Source organism: Candida orthopsilosis, assembly GCF_000315875.1.
Source record: "Candida orthopsilosis Co 90-125, chromosome 1 draft sequence".
In the NCBI taxonomy this organism is placed as follows: Eukaryota; Fungi; Ascomycota; class Pichiomycetes; order Serinales; family Debaryomycetaceae; genus Lodderomyces; species Lodderomyces orthopsilosis.
This window is the reverse complement of record NC_018292.1, coordinates 237,052-259,559: the sequence shown is the minus strand read 5'-3', so window position 1 is coordinate 259,559 and position 22,508 is coordinate 237,052. Positions and strand designations below refer to the sequence as shown.

The following is a 22,508-nucleotide window of genomic DNA, read 5'->3' as shown; positions in this document are numbered from 1 at the left end:
GTGTGGATATTTATATTTTATGTTTAATGTTTAAATAATTTATTTAGGAATCAAAAGATTAGGAATTGGATACAGAAACTCTACTACAAGTCATTAAACAAGGTTGTTAAACTTTAACTCTATTAAAACTCTATTAAAACTCTAATCTACCCTCTTTATATAATCACGATACACACTCTTAACAATGTGCGCAATTGTTCGTCTTCCAGCAATCAATGGACCAATTCCAATAACTAGTAACGTAGTGTATAACCACATTAACCCCACAGTAACATAACCTTTGAAGTAGTCTCTTGTGAAAATCCAATCTCGATATAAGGGAAGTGGCCAAAGAACCCACATAATCAACAAGACAAATATGGCAGCTCCGGGTGATATCTTGATCCAAAAATCTAGTTCTTTGGTTGATAGTTGTTGCGGGAGTGCACTGGGGTGGTCTGGTTGTGTTTCTAACTTGGATGATGATTGATCTGAATCGATAGCCACTTCAGCGATTGATTTATCATCTTTGGTTGTGGTATGATTATCTTCACCTTTTGATATGGGGTCATCTTTTTCATCGATTGTATCACTAACTGTTTCTTCACTAGATACATTTTCATCCACTAAGATTTGAGCATGTTGCAATACTTTCCAATCGAATTTCTGGGGGTGAATTAATGTTATAATCACACTAGCGATACCAGGTAAGAACAAAGCTGTTAAAGCACCATACAATGCCGGTAATTGACCACCCAATGAGTCAATATTGACTTCGCCAGTCAATTTATAAGCTGTTGTAGTCCACACTGTGAATCCAAACACAATTCCCAAAATAGGGGATATAATTGCTGCATACCAACTTTGACGATCCCATACAATTGTCATGATTAATGGAATAACACCAGGGCAAATAATCAAGGGAGTGAAATAACCAAACCATGTCATGTTTACACCAACATAATGCAACATCAATGAGAACCCAGCAGCTCCAAATGTGAATATGATACAGGCAATATGAGACACAAAAATTAATGATTTGTTATGTGCTTTGGGATTGAGATATTTCTTGTAGATATCAAAAGTAGTAATTGACGATACTGAAATCATTTGGGCTGATATTGTTGACGTAACAGCGAGATAAAGGATGAGTAATAATCCACCAACGGCACTCCTACCCAATGTGGCCATTAAAGTGTATGGCAAAGCATAACCAGAATCAATTTCAAATTGAGTCATTTTACGAGGATAAGTGGGGAATTTGGGAGAACTTTCCATGGTAATGGCCGCACCACCAATTATGGCTCCCAATGGCCATACGTTTGACACAATAGCTAATGCAGCAGTTAAGTATGCTGGAACAGTAGCTCTGGGAGTAGCCGAGAATGTCTTTTGCCAAAACGAACTATCCATTACTGTAAGACCGAAATTACCACAAGTTAAAATCAATCCAAATAAAATTGCACCTTGAGATTTACCCGTAATGACACTGTTTTCATAATTACCAGGTATTTCTCTTGACCCTGCATATGCTGCCAACATATCATACAATTTATCTAAACCTCCAATTTTTGTCAATACGGCAGTATTGAAGTAACACAACACAATCAACAAGATTAAACTATGAACAAAATCAGTCAAGAACGTAGCTTTTAATCCACCGTATATGGAATAACACAAGACGGAGAAAATTGTCAATATCGTTGCTGCAACAATATGTAAATTACCAGCAATGATAGAGATTGCTCCCGCGGCAGCCAAGATCATACTGGAACAAGAAACCAAGTTGTTGGTAAGACAAAGGAACATGTACAAGATATGGGCCACTTTCCCATACCTTAACTCAACAATCTCCAAGGATGTATGAGCCTTGGGGATTTTCTTCTTTGCGTGGATTCCAACCATTGACATCACGGTAATTTGTATAACTAGACCCGACATGTAATAATAACTGCTTTGAATACCGTAGTTATAAACCATTGTTGTTGTCCAAAGTAACTCGTCAGCCCAACTCCAACTTGAATAAACTGCCGATGCAGAAAGCAAAGTGCCAACAGATCTATCAGCAACGGCAAATGTTTCAGTGCTATTGTTATCTTCTTTCAAGTATTTACGTAGCAAAATGGTGACGATAACCATCCCAATGGCAAAGCCACCTCCGACTCCGACTAGGACTCCGTATCCGGCAGCTTGGTTTAATAAAGTCACTGTTGAAGAATCTGAAGTCATATTTGAATAGGATTTGCTCGATTCAATGAGTGAACAACAAGGAATAATCAGAGGTTTGATAAGAAGAGCCCATGATATACATATACTTATATATATACGACCAAAATAAGGTTTGAGTAGGGATCATACTTTGTGCTGGATGACACCATTTACCCTATTGTTCAGCTGCGAAAATATCAAAGAAAAATTGTGGCGCTAATTTTGAATTCAAACTAAGCCCGCTACATAAGCGAATATGTGTATCTGATTACACCCCCATCGAATTGTTCATTCCTTTTTTTTACATACGACATTAGAGCTTTCTAGTATGAAGACCTAGATCAAAAAATTGCCCTGAATAAAAGTTGAGATTCACCGTTCCGTAGATTTGAAAATATTATTGTAATTAATTTAAGTTTAATTGAGAAAAATCTTTTTTTTGCCAACAGGACAGAAATGAACCGGTTGCAAAAAACTGTGGCTCTCATCTACGAGATCATTATTTCAATTGTTGAAACTGAATTGAGAAAGTGAAGCGAAACTGACGATCCAAAAAGGGTTATACATGACGCAATCAAGAAAGCATAGAGAAGAAAGTATTTGATGCATTGCGAAATTATGTTGACAATTGCAACAATTGTGGGCAAGTGTGTAAATATGTGGTGGCGCTGTTTCTAATTAATTGGAGGTCGACTTTGCCGAAGCGAAGCGATCCCGAAAGCCATGGAGAGTTTTTTTCCACAATTGAAGGGGGTGATAAGAAGGATCCAAAAGGATAATTAACGTCTCGCTAAAAGTTATTATAGTTGGGGTTTTGCATTGACCGGGATATGAAAATGGAATAAAACAGTAATAAAGTGTGGAGTAAAAAATTGTAGTTACCCTTTTAATGTTTCACAATCATTGGCAGCAAAGTAGATCTTTATTTTGAAATAATCGAAATAGTGTACAGTTTGCTTGAAAACCTCGACTTATCTTTTTGGGTAAGTGAGATTTATAGGGTTTCCAAACGCGGTTTATTCAACACCTAGGTGAAATATCTCAAAGAAGTTCAATATGAATGAATTGAAGCTGATAGTTTCACTCTTCAATCAAATTTCACCACCAATGGTAGCAACCGAGTGCTCTTGTTGTCGCCCCAAACAGCGAGACTATTAGTAAAGGAAAATTGAAAGCAGTTCAAGCACCTTTCTAATCAGTCGGACTTTTCTTTTTTAACTTATAAAATACAGTTCTTTTGGTTGACGTTGGTACCACTTAAAAGGATAAAGCACCAGACAGAACTAGCGTAATGAGACTGAGAACGTCTTTATTTTGTGGCGTTGATACAGACCAATAAGATGTCTTTTACATTTACAACTGTTTTGTTCGGAGTCATGGTTGTTTGTAATGTCTTTTGTGGCGGACTTTACGTCTCTTAATTCCGCTGTAAAATTTCACAATATCTTTTTGTGTAAAGTCGTGTATTTTTACCCAAGATTTACAATTAATTCACAAAATTAAAAAAAAAAATAACAATAAAAAATTATCCTGAACAATCAAGAAATAATATTTAATTGTTTATTGCTCTCTTTTTAATAGTTAAGTTCTTCCGAACACATTACCAGCACACAACAAGAGAAAATTACAAACCAATTCTATTGCCTGTACTACAAAAGCCAACAATAGGCTTAAAAAGGAGGTGAAATTGTCTTATTTCTGTCTCTGTGTAGCAAAGTATCAAAACCAAAATACAAAATACAAAACAATAACAACTAATATATACAATTGCTATTGTTAATACAAAAACAACAGGGCCACTAGCTTAACAAATGCAGTTTTATCCTTTAACCTTCTTCCTATTGTTTATGTTTAATTTGCGCTTACTTTGGGTTTTGGTTTGATCATCAACTGCCTGCCCGCTCTCGCCTTAATTTCTCCATACTCGTCGCTCCCCTCATTCTTTTTTTCTCCTTTTCCCCTTCTCTGCATTAAGTCTGCAACTGCATAATCACCAAAGCAACAGATCAACTTTCCTTTCTTAATTTCAGATAAGTTGATTACACGTGATGCCGTATCATAAGCGCATAAACTATACAATGTGTTTTTAGATCATGCGCTTACAGGGACCCGCAAACAAGGTTTAAAAAGATAATTGTATTGTTTTAATAAACACACATTGTTTCGAAAACTTTGATCTCTTGTTCACTACTCATGACAGAAAGCTCGAACGAGTTTTAATTTGTCTTATATGGCAACTTATCCGAAAGTTTGTGAGCAACACTGACTCAACCAATGAAGTTAGGATCCAAAATTTTCGGTGTAACACGGAATTGAGATTAATTTTGTGGAATTTATATGTGAAAGAATATTCCAAATCACAAAACTGCACATAAGAAAAGAGACTGTTCTTCTTATGGAAAAAGATACAATATTTGTTTTAATTTTTGTAAGTCGTGTATCTGCTCACACGATTACATCAAATTTCAGGCACGTTTTTTTCTTCACTTCTATTATTCTCTTGAATATCAACAATAGAAACAAACTACGTATCAGAACCCCAACCAGCGATTGATCAAAAACTAGTTTTCTGCTACCCTACAGCGAGATTCCTTTGACATTAAATGAATAAAAACTATTTTACTTCCACCATTTTTATAGCACAGTGGAAACAAACATATTAGCGTTTGGTGCGTTCAGAGTCAAGCAATTTCATTTAATTTAGTTTTTGTGCACTTAGTAACAAAAATCAAGACTCAAAGTTGAAAGAAACACAGCCTTTATGGTCGTACTCAGTAAAATTACGCAACGGAAGAAGGAAGACTTTTTTGCCCTTCGAATCATCTGTGTAAGATGACTGAGGGGAAAAAATTTTTGTTGGTCCTATTAGAAATTAGAAATGATGGTGAAGTTATTTCATTACACCAATGAGAAAGTACACGACACTCTCTAATTAGAACTTGCTCAATATTTCTAGGGTTTGATTTTTTGAATCTTCGCTTAATTGTAACTTAGATTTACTGTCTTGTCTCTTGCTTACCCTTAGATCCCCATTCATGCACTGTACCCCTGAACCAACTCCAGCTACAATAAATATGTAAGGATCTGCAACAATGAAAGGTTGGGCCCAAGAAAAAAAACTTAGGTGTCTAAAATTCGAACAATAGAAGAAAGACAACAATACTAACAATACTATACTGATAATTGAGCAACAATGGTTGCAAATTAACCCTACTTTTGAAGAACCTTGAATATCTCATCTTTTGTTTTCATCTCATAGAAAAATATTCAATTAGACATGTCCTAGATTTCGGAATAAACAGAGACAATTATTATTACTATTTGTATCTTCTCTTCTGTGTCCTTAAAGGTACCCTAAGGTTCACAATAATTGAATAATAAATAATTAAAAGCTAAGTAATCTAAGTAAACAAGCATTATTAAAATATAACATCTGTAAATTATATATCTAATTAATTCTACTGTACAGTTATCACCAAATATACATCCACCCTAGCGGGTGAGTTGGTTTTGGAAAAAATACAATCTTTAATGAAATATCAAGAAGCAAACTTTATCAAAAAATCAAACAAACAAAACTGAACAATAATCTAAAACAAAGAAACGACTCTTCCTTTCCTATCTATAACTCTCATTCCTCTATTTTTACTCTCTATTGATGGAACCCATCTAAGCCATAACCTTGTGGTGGTTGTGCTTGTTGTTGTGGATGTCCGCCTTGCAACTGATACTCAGCACCAGTAGGATTGACTCCACTAGCAGCAACACCAGCAACGACACCAGGATGGTGTAAGTGAGGATGTTGTTGTCCTTGTTGAGGAAGCATCGAGTAGTGAATACCCCCAGCAGCAGCAGCACCACCCGCGGGTTGGAGAACTTCTACGTTTCCATTTGCGCCAGTAACCCCCACAGCAGTAGTAGGTACACCAGCAGCTGCATGTGTACTACTGCTGTTGTTGGTGTATGTGGCCGATAATGGTGATAATTTATCTTGGTCGTAGAATCCCATTGACGAAGCGGCAGTGCTGGGGATTTGTGAGTATTGAGAATTGGTAGTGGTGGCAGAAGTATTGTTGGCAGCTCCAGGAAGGGGTAAATTTCCAGTAGATGAAGAAGCTAATGAAGTTGATGAGTTTTGTAAATATGGGTTATTGGAGATAATATATCCTGGATATCCTTGTAAATTGTTCAATTGTTGTTGTTGTTGTTTGAAGTAGTTTTGATATTGGTCATGTTGTTGAGCTTGTTGAACTTGTGCTTGTTGTTGAGCTTGTTGGTGTTGCAACATTTGTTGTTGAGCAGCTGCTGCAGCAAGAGCAGCTTCTGAATGATGACGTTGTGCTTGAATAGCAGCAGCTTGATTAGCTTGTTGCTGCTGTTGCTGGTGTTGCTGTTGTTGTTGTTGTTGCTGCTGCTGTTGTTGTTGAAGTTGCTTAGGTGTTGGTTTATCTTTACACACTAAACAGTGTTTATTTTTACCATTTCTTTTTGGTTCATATTTGTAATTTGGATATTTTAAAGCATGATTCTTTTTCTCTTCTTCAGCCATTTTAGTCCAATGTTCCTTTTCAGCCGCAGGTAAAGCTCTCCATCTTCTACCTAACTCACGTGAAACTTCAGGGTTGGAACGTATAACTGAACCTTCATCCAATATAGCTTGATGGTATTTTTGTCTAAACAAAATAAACGCATTTCTTGGACGTGGAATTTTGTTTCCCTTGTTTTTACATATACATTGAGCACCATTAGCATTGGTGTTGTTTGTAGTAGATGATGAAACTGATGAACGAGTAGAATTACCAGCTTTGGATTTGGAAGTTGTTGTATGGTCTGCATATGAGGTGGATGGTGTAGTTTGAGAAGTAGATGCCTGTGAGTAAGCGTCTTGGACGTATGATTGTTGTTGTGGGTAGTAACCGTTTACAACTGGAGATGTACCAGCAGCAGCAGCAGCAGAAGCACCACTATCTTGTTGTTGTGCGTGAGATGGCATGATTTGAGCTAGCGAAGGTAATGTGTTGTTGTTGTGTCTAGTTGACTGTAAATCATCACCGGGCATATTGTGAGTATAGTAAACTGCTGTAGACATTTAAGTAACCTCTAGGAGAATGAATAAAGCAGAAAAGATGGAAAGTTAGTTAAACTGGATATAGTGGCTGGGTTGTGTTGCAAATAAATTCTCAGCAACAGAATGAGGTTGTAAACAAATAAACGGTACAAAAATAATAATAGGTTATCAAATGTGTCTATTATGTTTTAATGAAATGAATGGAAATAAGAATCACACTTCAGATGGAGTTGAGGTGCAAATGTGCAAATGTGCAAATGTGCAAATGTTGTATGGGTTCAAATCAAAAAAAGTCAGACTTCTTTCGATAAAAAAGTAGAAATAAGATGATATTGACTGTATATATATATTTATATATATATATTATTGAATCGGATAATAAATAAACGATAGGTGGGAATTGAAAATGAATTGTAGAGATTGATTGATTATGTATATGGTGTGTATTGTGTAACATTGGTTTTTGTAGATTTGCGTGTACCTATTGCTATTAATTGGTTTGTGTAACTGTATTCAGCTCAAAATTAAGAATCTAAATTGATTGTCTTTTTTGTGTAATTGTGTAATACCTAATACAGAATATAAAGAGTACAAAATTACGCAAAAGATTGCACATTTACACTACCATATTCAATTTCCATTGTTTTGTTTTGGATAAAAATACACGACATCTATAAAAATAGGTATTGCGGCTATATTTAAGTAAAGATACGTTTACGTGTTTATATACAGTCATTAATAATTACACGTGAAGAATTTAGAATTTAGAACTATGTTTTTATTGTTTAGTGAACAATAGAATATCATATGCACAACAGATAAAAGAGGAAATCAAAGAAGTCCAAATAAGTTTATACCTGTATATAGTTCGGGTAAATAAAATTTATAAAGAAAAAAGAAAAGGAAAGGAAGATAACACACCACAGTTTATTTTTAGCATTGTGTTCAGGTGGGGATTAACAAAAAACAGAACACACGATTGTTAGAAGTGATCTATAACAAATAGTGTTTACAAGGGGATTTATTGCGTTTGTACAAGGGTTTATTGTCGAGTGCAGCTTCCATACATAAGCAAATTGTGCTTTCCCCTTTTATCTTATCTTCTGATAGATTGTATGAATGGAGTCAATGGATAAAAAATTAGAAATCACGGATTGCGGAAAAATTTCACTGGTTTTGTGATTGAATTAGAAGATGTATTGCTCATACATACATAAAAATATTTTGAATTGGTTTATTGTCCCGGTTTCTTTTTTATTTTCTTAAAACAATACCAATCATATTCCAGGGGGGAAAAAAAATAAGAAGAAGATAGTTTAACAATGTATACAAGACTAAAATATAGGTATTTGAGTATACAATACAATGGAATACAATAGGGGGAGAGTAACCATTTTTATACAATAGAATTACAACAATAGAAAACTAGTGAAAACAAAGAGAGCCAAAATAAAATATCCGATGGGGCGATGGGGTTTAACCAAAAATGAAAACTAAACAATGACAACAACAATACAATACAATACAATACAATACAAGAAGATTTTGGCTTTGCCTCTATTGTTTTTTATAGTTTACACACCGCAAGAACAAAGGAGTTAATGCAATGGTCTCTACTTGTGTGCATAATCTGAGCCATAAAAAGATAATGTAGAATCTAATGGACAGTATTATCCATCGCTCATCACAATTAATCCGTAGGAATAAAAGACGACAAAATAACATTTTATGTTTATTTATTTTTTTTTGAACAATGGACACACCTCGTACACAAAAACCTAAAAGACTAAAAAAGTATTAAAACAGATTTCACTTACAACACAGTAGATTGATTAAATAGTGGAAGAGAGTACTCATGACAGCATCATCTTGGTGTGGACCCAGACATGATAACGATGCCACTACCGAGATAGATATAAAGCCATCTGAGTCTTACCAACTTAAACATTAACAAACCAATGGGACTTGCATTGTAGGTATATGTATTTATTGATTTTTAACCTTTATGCACCTGGCATAAGGCTTTATGCATAAACAGAAAAATAAATAAAACAAATTATAACACATTTACAACGCAACATAATGATGTCATTAATTATACTTTTTTTAAATCTTTCACAAGCAATAGGTAAGGTAAAGGGGTTAGTACAGATAAAAGTGTTGGTGGTCTGTGTGTGTATTAGGACGACACGACAGTACCACTAACCTACACCTTGTCAAAGCATATGGTTGTCTTGGTTTCAATTTCCGTGCACACAACACTGCCACTAAGTCTCTAAAGCACGTTGTTTATTTGTTCAAGAATAAATTCAATCACAAAGTCAATAGGGGTACTGCATATTATATCTGCGCAAAAAAATAGAACACAAGCTTAGTAATACGTGCACCTTTGGTTCTATATTTCTCATGATAAAAGTGTCATAGGTATATGTGATTTGCCTATGATTACTACATCTTTATGATACGACTGTAATGGTTATAAATCATTACACTCCCTTCTTTTAAGATTTGTTCCCTACAATTGTCTGGTGTTAAACTTTTTCCTTTTTCACTAATCTATTTTGTTATCTCTTTGTTTGGGAGTGGCCTCGGCATTGTTCTTTGCTAATTATCATCTTTTTTTAAACTTTATAATCAACAAACGGTTATAGCTATAGTGGAAACAAAGATGAGTAAAGGGTTCGTGTTTACCTTTATTGTTGTTTATCTTTTAGCAATGTCTCTGGTTAATACCTTTGTTTTGGACGTTGCAATTGGCTTGCTTGAGATGGGGATCCGTATTTTGTAGGAAAAAGAAATTTAAACAGATCTCTGATCCCTTAGGTTAAACATTCCCTCTTCCGCCTATACTAGCAGAGACATGCCCCTGTTCTTTTATAACTTAAATCGACTAATTGTTGAATCCTCAGGCTTGCATGTCGTGCAACAACTAATACATTATCTATTGAAATGTTTGCATTCTGTTACAGCTTCTTTATCTGTTAGAAAAAGGCTTATTGTGCATAACCATTTTCTCATAACCAATCAATCTTTACTTGCTACTTTAGGTACCGAATAGCCTCCTTGTTTCATTCGGTTTATTGTTGGAGCACGACAATAAAACCGTAATCGTTGAAAAGGCTTGAGCAATCTGGTTCGCAGTTGATAAAGGAACATTGTTGTTGGACACGAAAGGTTGCAAAAAAAATTTTAACCTGTGGTGAACCTTCTTACATCAACATAGTATCTTGTTGGACTTTTAGACGTGGCTTTAGTACCAAATTAGATCTTTGCACTCTCTACAAAGCATTTATCTACGGTCGTCATCAAAAAACATAAGAAATAAAGATTGGAGAGTGTATCTGTGCGCTCACTTCCACTTTTGGAAACAAGTACACAATTTGCACCCTGTCGTTGCCGGGGAGTTAAGGAAACAATATCAATCAATTAAAAAGAAACTTGACTTATTCCATATCTCTACTTATCTTTTTCTATACTTTTGGTATGTAGTCAATAATTACACAAATGTATTGTTTACCTTATTGTAGAACAATAGGATATTTGTATGTTTTAGTATCTACTGGATTATCCGCTTTTTCTTTACCCGAAACTTTCTCCACTGAAAAATCCATAGTTTTCTCCAAATGATGAAAAAAGGAATCAGCGTCTCCACTCTTCTAGATATGCAATAGAAAACCTAGAAAAGCTCGTCGTCAAGTAATGTTCTCTTAATTACCTAATTCATCCTAAATTTGAACAAGACCGGCATTCTCTCTCTGGAGTGAATTAACGAGACCCCTAATCATTCTCATGAATACTAACAACAACATCACAAGAGCCAATCAACAACGTCTCCCTTATTTTATTTGTGTAACTCGTGGTGCATTTATTGACACACACGCCTCCCCTTGTTCTGTAACAGCTCCAAAAAAAAATGGCCATGGTTTATTTTGTTCAACAAAAACAACGCGGGCCTTCTTTCTTTCCTCAACTTCATTCTTTAGTTTGTGAAACACGTTGCGTATGCATAATTCGCATTATACTCCTCTCCTTTTGACGTTTTGCTTAAACAATAAAAAGAAAGGGGCCACAAAATTTGTTGTCCAAACTTTTCTTTTTTTTTCTCTCTCCTTGTCTTTCTATTGACTTTTTGGCGATTTTGCATATAGCTCTTGTGAGTCAAAATTAATGTAAAACTGAGTTATTTATTGTTCTGTCAATAATCTCAGATATTGTCTTTTTTTTTGGTTCTATTGTTATGAATGTGCGTTTAAATTGAACCGCGCTTAGAAAAAGTCCTCTTTTTAATTTAATGAGTTGAAATGTAATTTTGACCTGAATGATTGTCTATACAACGCTGACTTAAATAATTTTCTATCGCTTTTGTTTTCAAGGTGGTAGTGTTGCAAAAATTGAGCAAAGGTGTTCTAGCAGTTTTGCTCAATTTTTGCATCAGAATGAGCGAAAAGTGAGGCAGTAAAATACGTCAGAGAAATTAAAACATGTCAATAGCTACTCTGTATAATTGACACCTGACCTTTCTACTTTCTTCTGTCTACTGGGTCTAGCCTTTTTGAAAATGAGGAGAGACAGTTATTGCTTACAAAGTTCCAAACGATTCAAAATGGTTCTACTATTTACCCTAAAGTCTATTACGAACAATACACACATTCCGAATAAAGAATAGGTACTTGTGTATGTGTTATATATGAGATATGAACATGAGAAACTATCGGACGTACGACTATAAACCGTTGATAGCTTGGAAGCACAAGACAATAACTGATGTTTGTATTTCAGGTCTGGAATAAAATAATTACAGCAACGATGCCAGTATATTTCACCCCTCTGTTGATCTTTATTACAGTTGAATATTGCATCACATGCCTTGTAATAGGCAAAGCAACTATGATGGGAGTTAACTAAAAAATCATAGGCGTAATTATTCATTTGCTTTTTTGTTGTGATGTCCGGTTTAGGCAATATGCAACACAGCGGAGAATAAATCGCCGCTGATTTTATCAGAAAGCACTCTAACATAAGATTCGCTAGGCACCCCAACAAATAAGAATAACCACTTGTGAGCAGCCATATCTACATCTATCAACCTCTTACTTACCAAATATGTATTCACATCTAAATTGATGTTGCAATTACAACAATTGCATTGACTGTAACATTCCTAACCAATGAACAACTCCGCTTTTCAAATCATTTGTATTTATTTCTTTTTCCCCTTTGATTATATACAGGATTGACATGGACTTATTAACCCAATAGAGAAATAACCACCATAGGCTACAATCACATTTACTCTATCTTGTTAGCCTAAAGTATACCCACACCGAAGTATAGTAGCCATCGGTAATAAATCAATTGTCACGATTTTACACAATCGCTTAGGTCTAGAATACCATGTAACATTAGTCATATGCATTAATTTTTAAGCGCGAAAAAATTGAATACATCTCTTTTCTCGACATAGAAAAATTTTCAATAGTGTACAAGCATCAACTGAGCAAGACAAAAAAAAAATAAATTAAATTTACCAACAAGACCCATATTTCTTTCTCTCAGAATCATCAGATTTAACCAGATCTAGAAGGGATCAACTCAATCCACATATCTTCAAGGGAATAGTTTTACTTTCTAAATTTACTGTTCTCAATAAATCTTTTGCTTTAGTTTCAGAAATGGAGTCAGTCATTAAAGTTTCCATGTCAGTTTGTCCTTTTGTTCAATCTACTTCCACTCAAGCATTGCGTCAATTGAGTAAATCTTCTGGTGGTTTGGCTCAACGTGCTCGCCAATGTCCCTACATGGCTGATGCGCTTCACGCTCAAGAGCAACATCAACAACAACACCAAGCCGTGAGATCTTACTCTTCTGCTACCAACCCAAGAAGAGCAAGTGTTAGCCGTTCAGCTACCCCTGATGCTTCTGCTTTCGTTCCACCACCAGCATCACCATACCGTTTGAAAAATGAAAACTTGACCGGTGCTCAAGTCAATTTCAATGGAAATGAACAAAAATTCGATTTTCAAGGGTTTTTGAACGACGATTTGAATAAAAAGAGAACTGATAAATCATATCGTTTCTTTAACAATATCAATCGTTTAGCTAACGAGTTCCCCAAAGCTCATCGTGCTCAAGAGAATGATAAGGTTACTGTTTGGTGTTCAAATGATTACCTTGGAATGGGTAAGAATGAATCCACTTTAAATGAAATGAAACGTGTTTTGGACAAGTATGGATCAGGTGCTGGTGGTACTAGAAATATTGCTGGTCATAATGCTCATGCTATCAAATTAGAATCTGAATTAGCTGCTTTGCATAAGCATGAAGCGGCGTTGGTTTTCAGTTCATGTTTTGTTGCCAATGATGCGGTATTGTCATTGTTCGGACAAAAAATTAAAGATTTGGTAATCTTTTCTGATGAATTGAACCATGCGTCAATGATTCAAGGTATTAGAAACTCTCGTGCAAAGAAACATATTTTTAAGCATAATAACTTAGCTGATTTAGAGGAAAAGTTGGCTCAATATCCCAAATCCGTCCCCAAATTGATTGCATTTGAATCAGTTTACTCCATGTGTGGATCAATTGCTCCAATTGAAGCTATCTGTGACATGGCCGAAAAATACGGTGCAGTCACCTTTTTAGACGAAGTTCATGCTGTTGGTATGTATGGTCCTCACGGTGCTGGTGTTGCTGAACACTTGAATTTTGAAGCCCATTTGAAACTGGGTATCAATCCTGCTGATATTGAAACTGTTATGAGCAGAGTTGATATGGTTACTGGTACTCTTGGTAAAGCTTATGGATGTGTTGGTGGTTATGTTACTGGTAAAGCCAATATGATTGATTGGTTTAGATGTTATGCACCTGGTTTCATTTTCACCACTAGTTTGCCACCAGCAATTATGGCTGGTGCCGCCGAATCCATCCGTTACCAAAGAGCTACCTTGAAAGATCGTATTGCTCAACAGAAAAACACTAGATATGTCAAGGAAAATATGAACAAGTTGGGATTGCCAGTTATCCCAAACCCATCCCATATTGTTCCAGTTTTAATTGGTAATGCTTACGATGCTAAAAGAGCTTCTGACATGTTATTAGATAAACACAAGATTTATGTTCAAGCCATCAATTTTCCCACTGTTCCAATTGGTGAAGAGAGATTAAGAATCACTCCAACTCCAGGTCATGGACCAGAAATCTCCAATCATTTGATTGAAGCTGTTGATGATGTTTTTAATGAATTGAATTTGAAGAGAATCAATGATTGGACTGCAACTGGTGGATTATGTGGCGTAGGTCAAGCTGATTGTGCTTCAACTCAACACATTTGGACTGATCAACAATTGGCTTTAACTGATGCTGATTTGAATCCAAATGTTATTGATCCTATTGTCGCTCCATTGGGTGTCTCATCAGGTGTCGCTTTGTAGGTTCAGAGCTTGACAGGATTATTTTGATTTATTTTTATATCTTCATCTAATATATGACATTAACTCTTTTCTATCAATTTGTTCAGTATCTCTTTAAACGACGTAGTTGACTCTTGAAGCATCTGGTAGCTCAAAAATTTAATACGCGTGAGATTATAAATGTAAACAAAACCAAAACCAGAAGTTACAAGCATCCGGTCTACATCTCATCACAGTTCATCCACTTCAATATGGCTCTTGATAAACCGCAAGTGATCAAATTATACGTACACCGGGTTGTGAAATCGTTGATTCCAGCTGAGCTTGGTGAAGAGTACATTCAAAGTATTGCCAATGAGTTATATACATCATTAATCAATACCCGGCCACTCCATGATGATATATCCAACATTATTAATAAATACAAGCAGGTCTTTCTCAGCAGTGACTTGAAACAAGACTGGATTGAATTTCAAACCCTCATAAATTCTCTTAGTCAACATCGATCGCTTGATCAAATTGCCAATTACTTGACATTTTTTGATGCCTTACGAAATAGTCAAACTGATACTCATTTGAATGACACCCACAAGCGAGATACTTCTATTGAATCACCACGGATAAACACAAATGATAAAACTCTAGCGCAATTAATCCAACCTTACTACAAAACCTTACCCGAGGAAACGATATTAACCTATTTGCCTTATACGCTAATGGGTCTAGATTCAAAGCTATTCACCTTTTCAAACGATTATAAACGGATTGGGATACCGCAGTCAATCAACAACAGCTATAGCTCATTTTTGAAAAACTTGTTCGAATACGCTTTGTTGTACAAGCAATTGGATCTTTTTGTTGAAAAAAACAGAGGCAAACTACCACTGGCCATAAAGGGGGCATTTGTTGCTCTGTTGGATACTGAATTAAAACATTATAGTCAAGATTTGAATCGGGTGTTTAGCAAACAACCACCTAGTATATTGGCAGTTTATCATGCACTTTATGAATGGATATTCACATTACGATTCTTGTATCGTGTTTCATTACAAATTGAAAAATTAGATGGATATCATTTTCTTAAACATGTTTATACGTTTACAAAATATGGTGATAGGCATGTGTCGAGTATTGCTGAAAGGACATTTAATGAAATTGTGAAACCGTATTATAATATTCTCGAATTTTGGATGATAAAAGGGGAGCTAGTTGATGGGAATGACGAGTTTTTCATATCGTTTAATAAAGATGGTGAAAATTTCAACCAGATCATCAAGTATCATAGTGATAAAGTACCGGAGTTTATAGAATCAGGTGACAAGATTTTCCAGATTGGAAAAACGCTAATCTTTCTTGAAAAGTATTGTCAAGAGTTGAAGTTTGTCGATGATTTTAATGTGAAATATTCCACTATTATCTTTACCAATCACAACGGGCTAGCTTCAATGACAGTCAATGAGACCATTGTTGTGATAAACCAACAGTACGATGAAGTACTTACTTTTTTCACTAAATTGGTTCATCATAAGTATCACTTGTTTTCTCATTTACTAAATTTCAAAAATTATTACTTGATGGAGATTAACGAGTTCATCGAGTCAATAGTAACCAAGGGAGAATCTGCATTCAATCTACCTTCGTTGGATATAACTTCAAGTCAACTACACCAAGTGCTACATGACGCAATTCAGATATCATCCGTAAAGACGCGTCAAAATGTTGATCGTGTTGATTCCAAGATCTTCAACCCACAATTGGAAACGTTTGGTTGGGATTCATTCTTGATTGATTACAAGATTTCTGATTTGCCAATATTTGATATTTTGGAATCGTCAATGATAAAGTACCTCAAAACATTTCATTTCTTTTGGAAATTGCGTCATTTACAAATGCTTTTACGATCCAATTACTTGGCTTTTGACCAATTGAATTTGAAACTCGAACCTCGGGTGAGGGGGAACTACAGAAGATTAATTGGCAATATCAATGGAGTGAATATAATGAGACACCATTTAGTTAAATTCTTGGACGACTTGGTGGCTTATTTATCATACGATGTGGTGGAATCTTCATTTAACAGGAATATCGTAGACAAATTTTTCCATAATAATGATAACGAATTGGTGTTGGACGAACTGTTTATGGAATTTCCTGAAAAAGACACTGATTCATCGCTCAAAGTGAATAAACTATCCATTGATGAGCTCATTTCCGTGCATGATACATATCTTGATGATATTGTGTATACAAAGATATTTAATGGGTCTGCAAAAGGAGCTAAAACCAATATCAGTTTCATTGATCAAATATATGAAATTTTGCAATCAATTTTCAGGTTTATAAACACTAGTCAGGAATACTTGTCTGTGGTGGAAATGTTTTTGATTCTTATCAATAGTCGTGATTCTATAGAGGGGGCAGATCAAGAGGAGGAATATCAGTTGGAGAGGGATATTGATGAAGTATCAAATCGAATGGCTAAATTGTGGAAGAAGGTTAAGGTTGAAATATTCAATGGTGAATATCAATCATTACTTGATGGCTTCAAAGAAGATTTGAAGCTGGATAATGATTTGAAAGAGTTGGGAAAGTGTCTATGATATAGAATACAGAGACATGCAACAATGAATAGTATTCATTATCTCCATTGTATTTCTTGCATGTGTAACACGAAATAACAATTGAGTAACTGTAGCTTGATTCTTCATTAATGCATTTGCTTATTGTTAAATCTCATGGTAGCGTTTATGCCATAGTTTTTTGTCTGTCTATGATGTAATCTATTTTATTGCTGCAATATCGGAAAAAAAAAAGGTTTATTCGGAACTCAAAACTCCTTATCTTTTCATTGTCCATCAACCCAGCGCATTCAATTATCACTCTCCAAATGACCACAGATTCACCAGATGATAATGTACTCACATTTGTACTTTTCCAACTGAAGCATGTCAAATTATACAATCTACCCATAAATTTACTCAAACAGCTTAAAACCGGTAATGGAATTGAAGAACAAGTTGAGTGTATCTGGTCAGGTACAATCAAGCTAATTCGAGAAATCAAGCAGGATAATCTAGTGACTATTAAGAATGAAGATGAGCATCCACATACCATCCCTGCATTTACTCACCATCGATTGAAATTAGAATACACCAATAATACAGAGCTATGGGGTGAGACTTGGTATGCACCTGTGAACAAACATCTCAAAGCAGAATTGGGATTACAACCAGATGAAGAAGACGTAGATACGGAACTAGAGACGAATAAAGTAAAGATGGAACAAATTGCAAGCATTGCCAATGATGAGACCGATACGATTCGAGAACTTTCGTACGAATTGGGGATCGTTTCTACTCAGTGGTTTAGAGTTGTGGTGCAATTACCTCATTCCGGATACCATCCACTAATAAGCGATGGTACAGAGGAGAAGATCTGCAAGAATGTAGAGCAAATTGCATTACTTCTACGGTTCAAACATGATATTGATTCCGAAGAGTTTTTAGAACAATTGGAAAATTACAACATGAGATATGATCATTTACAACGACAGTATTATTATGATAAATGGGCAGAGATTTTGGATCAGGATACAGTTCTGAATGATGGTGTTGAATCTAAAGAGTCAGAATTAGACACCGGTTGCGAGGACTTAAGTTTGACCGATAATGAAAATAATTACGAAGCCAAAGATAAACAGATGGGGGCTGATCAAAGTTCGGAAAGTGAAGACGATGATTTTGGAGACTATATTAGTAAATAAACACTACAAATCTAGAAAAAACAACAACTCGTAGACGTTGTCTTGGATTGTCCTTATGTGCGCTGCTGCTGCTGCTGCTGCTGCTGCTGCTGTTGCTTCTTTTTGTAGTACATCTTTTGAATCAATGGATGATGAGAATCCAACTCCTTATTCTTGTTCCTACTGTACTCAATGTAAGCCATATCTTCACCCCCAGCCAATCCAGCCAACGAACCTGCAGATCGAGTAGCACCGCTTTGTTTACCATTCTCCATCCTCTGTCTCTGCTCTCTTGGAATGAAATTGGTATCTGCATCATCACCAATTTCCAATCCAGCAGCATCTTCATTCTTCAACAATACTTGCTGTAATAATTCTCGACGTTCTCTTGCTGAGGCGTATGCTAAATCTGGCAATTGTTCCATCCCACTCAAATGAGTAATAACCTTGAATGCATAACCTTGATCGACAAGAAATGCTTGTCTCTTCGTAGAGTAATACATTTCCTGTGTATCCTTGGAAACCAATGAGTAAAAAAATGCATTAAACCCTTCATCGTTACGCCTCTTGGCTCGTAAAATTCTTCCCAATCTTTGTGCTTCTTGCCTTCTGGAACCATAATGAGATGATATTTGAATCAAACATGTAGCCTCAGGCAAGTCAATAGAAGTATCACCAACTTTAGATAAAAAAATTGTGTTGATTTGATCATTGTGTTGGAAATTTTGCAAAATTTTCATCCTCTCCTGTTGTGGTGTGGATCCATAAATAAATGGCTTGCCAAGTTTTAATGCATACTCCTGAAGCGCATATACATTGTCACTGAATACAATGATTTTGTCACCCCTCTTTTCATGATAATGTATCAAAAATTGACATGCTTGAAATTTAGTAGGATTCATAATATACAAAAGCATTCTCTTTCGTGCGCTCTCTCGTAAATATTCTTGATAGAACTCTGCCGTCATGGGACACCAAACCTCTGCACACTGGACATTGGCAATGTGTCCTTTTTGTGCCAAATCCATCCAATTTGCTTCGTACAACTTTGGTCCAATCAAGAAATTCAAATCGTCAATTTTGTCATCTTCACGCACTAAAGTGGCAGTAAGGCCAAGCTTGGCATGCGCGGCTATCGTAGTAACGACTCGTCTAAACATATTGGCAGGCACGACATGCACCTCATCCAAGATGATGAACCCCCACTCCCTCGATCTGAGAAAATCCATAACCTTCTGAGAATCATGCGATCTGTTACGAGTATTCGCAACCATGGAATATGTAGACACGACAAGACCAGATTCACTTGCAAACATCTCTTTATTCTCTGAGGTGAAAACAGCAACATTTTCTGGTTGGATTGTACACCATTGCAAAAATTGTTGTCTCCATTGCATAACTGATACCGAGGAGGTACACAACACAATAACAGATTTTCGTATGGTGCAAGCAGCAGTTATACCCACTAATGTTTTACCTGCACCACATGGAAGTACAATGATACCGGACCTTGCTCTTCCGTTTCCAAACATCTTTGACAATGATTTTTCTTGATATGGTCGGATTTGTGTAGATGGTTTCAAATCAATCTCGAGATCTGGATTTCTCGCATCATTTCGAAAATCGTACTCTTCTAAAACTGGGTAGTCAATCTCCTGGCATCGCCTCTTCACAATTTCGACAGAGTCATGTGATATTTCGAATGAATGGACAGTGTCCAAATCGTCTTCATCATCTCTACTTCCCACCACTGAAGCAAAGATATCTTCAGCTTCATTGGTTGGCTTCGTTGCATCGCCTGATTCCTCTTTTTTCTTTGTTCCAGGGATGTCAATATTGTTCTGTGGAGGTGCTGATTGAACCAACCCATTGCTGGTGATAGTATTTTCAGTCGACTGTATTCTCAAAGGGCCAATAACCTCATCTTTAAGCAACATTTGCAATATATCTGCTTGTGTGCTCTCGACAAAGTATCTGTTATTTTTCAAAACTAATTTGATCTTACCATATGAGACAGTTGCAGCTTTGATGAATTCCACGATAGTGTCCGTCACCGGCACTTTTGATAAACGATTTAGCACAGAAATTATATCATTTGTTTCTAGCCCCACAGAGACTGCTGCGTATAGCGAAAACGGAGTTATTTTGTATTCATGTATGTGTGAGGGTCTTGATATAGGTTCAGCAATGGTGATTAAAAAATCTTGCGCTTGTTCAGCCAATGGCGAAAATGACTCTAGAATTATCCTCATATCATTTGGAGAAATCCATAACGGTCTTGTGAAATGATCTGGTTTTAACTTGAGATATGAAAAATCGGATGAACCAAAGGACTTTGAGACGGCATCAGGTACATATCCAGGTGGTAAATCAGGAGTAACGTCCAATAAATCATCTTCTGAAAAGTTCGGTTCCTGCAACAGACTCTTTACTGAATTTACAGCCATACGAGCTTTCTGTCTTTTTATTTGTTGCGTATCAGCATCTGCTGCTGCTGCTTTACTTGCTTTCCTCTTTTTGGGTGTGCCATAGTCATCATCATCTACGTCAATATAACCTTCATCAGAAAAGTTCTCGTCATCAAGTTCAGCGTAGTTTACTGATTGCAATCTTCTGGACATAATGGGTGATTCTGATCCCTATCGAAAACTCAAAAAGGTTCGGATTAAGGATGAAAAGATGTGATTTGTAATGACTGATCCACAAATGTCTCCTTTGGTTTCTTTTTTGTAAAGGAGAAAGGCGTGTATAATTTACAAATTCTCTTTGGCAACCAAATTATTTTTGCAATACATTTCAAATCTATTAACAATTTATTAAAACTGATCTAATCAGTGAATTTGTATGACCCACTAGCTAAAGTAATACTACCCCCTCTGTAGCTACCTTTCTTCATTTTGTTTTTGTTCTTGGTGAAATCTTTTCCTCTAACTTGCAACAACCTTTCACTAGCTTTTTCACCCCATGTTCCAGCAGCTCCTTTGTATGTGTTATCTTGTAATATTCTGTCTTCGAAATTAATCTTTGATCTATCTATTCTCGAAAAATGCTTTCTTTGCCCTGGTTTAAGTTCAGATTCAGGTTCAGGGGTCGCCGGTGTTGAGTTGGAAGTGATTGATTCAGTGACTGAAGAGCTTGCTGAGGAGCTAGGCTCAATTTTAGCCTTTTTTGTTCCGTTTGCATCTTTTGTTTCCTCGTGTTTCCTTTTCTTTGAAGTTAATTTTGAATCCGAGTCTGAATCGGAATCCGAGTCGCTTGATGAGGATGACTCTGAGGAACTAGATGAACTGGAGGAACTGGAGGAGCTGGAGGAGCTCGACGATTCGGAGTTAGAGTCTGATGAGCTAGAAGAATCGGAATCAGAACTTGATGACTCAGAGGTGCTGGGTGATTCAGAATCAGAACTGGGTGAGCTGGAAGAAGAATCACTTTCGGAGGATGACGAGTTCTCGCTACTGGAGGAGCTATCGGAGGATGATGATTCATCCAACTTAGAAGCCTCTTGAGCGTTGGCAGTTTTCTCCTCAATATCATCATCCTCATCACTCTCATCACTAGAACTAGAAGAGTCCTCATCTCCAGAACTGCTCTCATCATCACCTTCGGAGCTGCTCTCAGAAGAATCAGTAGACAGAGCTTCCTCTTCCTCAGCTTCTACCTTCTGGACGAAATCATATACTTTATTCACTGCTTTTTTGTCAAATTGGCGTACATCCAAATTTTCTACCAACTCAGTCAACGTTTTGTTATCCAATTTCTTCAAGTGCTCGTCATTTTTAACTAAATTCTGGACATGTTCTAGAATCGTTTTTAATTTTGGTTCGATTGAGGCTTTCATATCTAACGGATTTTGACCTGTTCTTGGAAAGGTTGTTCAACTGGGTATTTAACGAGATGAGAGATGGAAATATTTCTTTTTTTTATTTGGTTGTCAAAAAAATCTTTTTCTTACACAAAATTGGAGGTATAAGCAAAAGGTTCTTTGTGCTTGGGCCAAGTACAATTGTGATTATAAAGGCATGTAACATCATTTCTAACTACAACTTTGAAGCTAAAAAGAAAACATATCATTTAATACCATAATAGTGAACATAGCAAACTA

General features: G+C 36.0%; 7 protein-coding genes across 7 annotated transcripts; 3 read left to right on the top strand and 4 right to left on the bottom strand. All coding sequences in view use genetic code 12, as the record gives it.

Moving 5' to 3' along the window:
- Positions 1-141: 141 nt before the first annotated feature.
- CORT_0A01170 (hypothetical protein) lies at positions 142-2,208 on the bottom strand (the record flags this gene model as incomplete). Its single annotated transcript, XM_003865901.1, has 1 exon — positions 142-2,208. One exon carries the CDS (start codon positions 2,206-2,208, stop codon positions 142-144), a length of 2,067 nt encoding a protein of 688 aa, XP_003865949.1.
- Positions 2,209-5,839: 3,631 nt separating this feature from the next.
- CORT_0A01160 (Rfg1 transcriptional regulator) lies at positions 5,840-7,276 on the bottom strand (the record flags this gene model as incomplete). Its single annotated transcript, XM_003865900.1, has 1 exon — positions 5,840-7,276. One exon carries the CDS (start codon positions 7,274-7,276, stop codon positions 5,840-5,842), a length of 1,437 nt encoding a protein of 478 aa, XP_003865948.1.
- Positions 7,277-12,927: 5,651 nt separating this feature from the next.
- On the top strand, positions 12,928-14,685 carry CORT_0A01140 (Hem1 5-aminolevulinate synthase; the record flags this gene model as incomplete). Its single annotated transcript, XM_003865899.1, has 1 exon — positions 12,928-14,685. One exon carries the CDS (start codon positions 12,928-12,930, stop codon positions 14,683-14,685), a length of 1,758 nt encoding a protein of 585 aa, XP_003865947.1.
- A 230-nt stretch (positions 14,686-14,915) lies between these two features.
- CORT_0A01130 (Spc98 component of the microtubule-nucleating Tub4p (gamma-tubulin) complex) lies at positions 14,916-17,264 on the top strand (the record flags this gene model as incomplete). Its single annotated transcript, XM_003865898.1, has 1 exon — positions 14,916-17,264. The coding sequence occupies one exon, from the start codon at positions 14,916-14,918 to the stop codon at positions 17,262-17,264; it is 2,349 nt and encodes a 782-aa protein (XP_003865946.1).
- A 287-nt stretch (positions 17,265-17,551) lies between these two features.
- On the top strand, positions 17,552-18,427 carry CORT_0A01120 (hypothetical protein; the record flags this gene model as incomplete). Its single annotated transcript, XM_003865897.1, has 1 exon — positions 17,552-18,427. One exon carries the CDS (start codon positions 17,552-17,554, stop codon positions 18,425-18,427), a length of 876 nt encoding a protein of 291 aa, XP_003865945.1.
- Positions 18,428-18,480: 53 nt separating this feature from the next.
- CORT_0A01110 (hypothetical protein) lies at positions 18,481-21,027 on the bottom strand (the record flags this gene model as incomplete). Its single annotated transcript, XM_003865896.1, has 1 exon — positions 18,481-21,027. One exon carries the CDS (start codon positions 21,025-21,027, stop codon positions 18,481-18,483), a length of 2,547 nt encoding a protein of 848 aa, XP_003865944.1.
- Positions 21,028-21,233: 206 nt separating this feature from the next.
- CORT_0A01100 (Srp40 chaperone of small nucleolar ribonucleoprotein particles) lies at positions 21,234-22,244 on the bottom strand (the record flags this gene model as incomplete). The annotated part of the gene is made up of 1 exon (XM_003865895.1): positions 21,234-22,244. The coding sequence occupies one exon, from the start codon at positions 22,242-22,244 to the stop codon at positions 21,234-21,236; it is 1,011 nt and encodes a 336-aa protein (XP_003865943.1).
- Between the last annotated feature and the right edge of the window lie 264 nt (positions 22,245-22,508).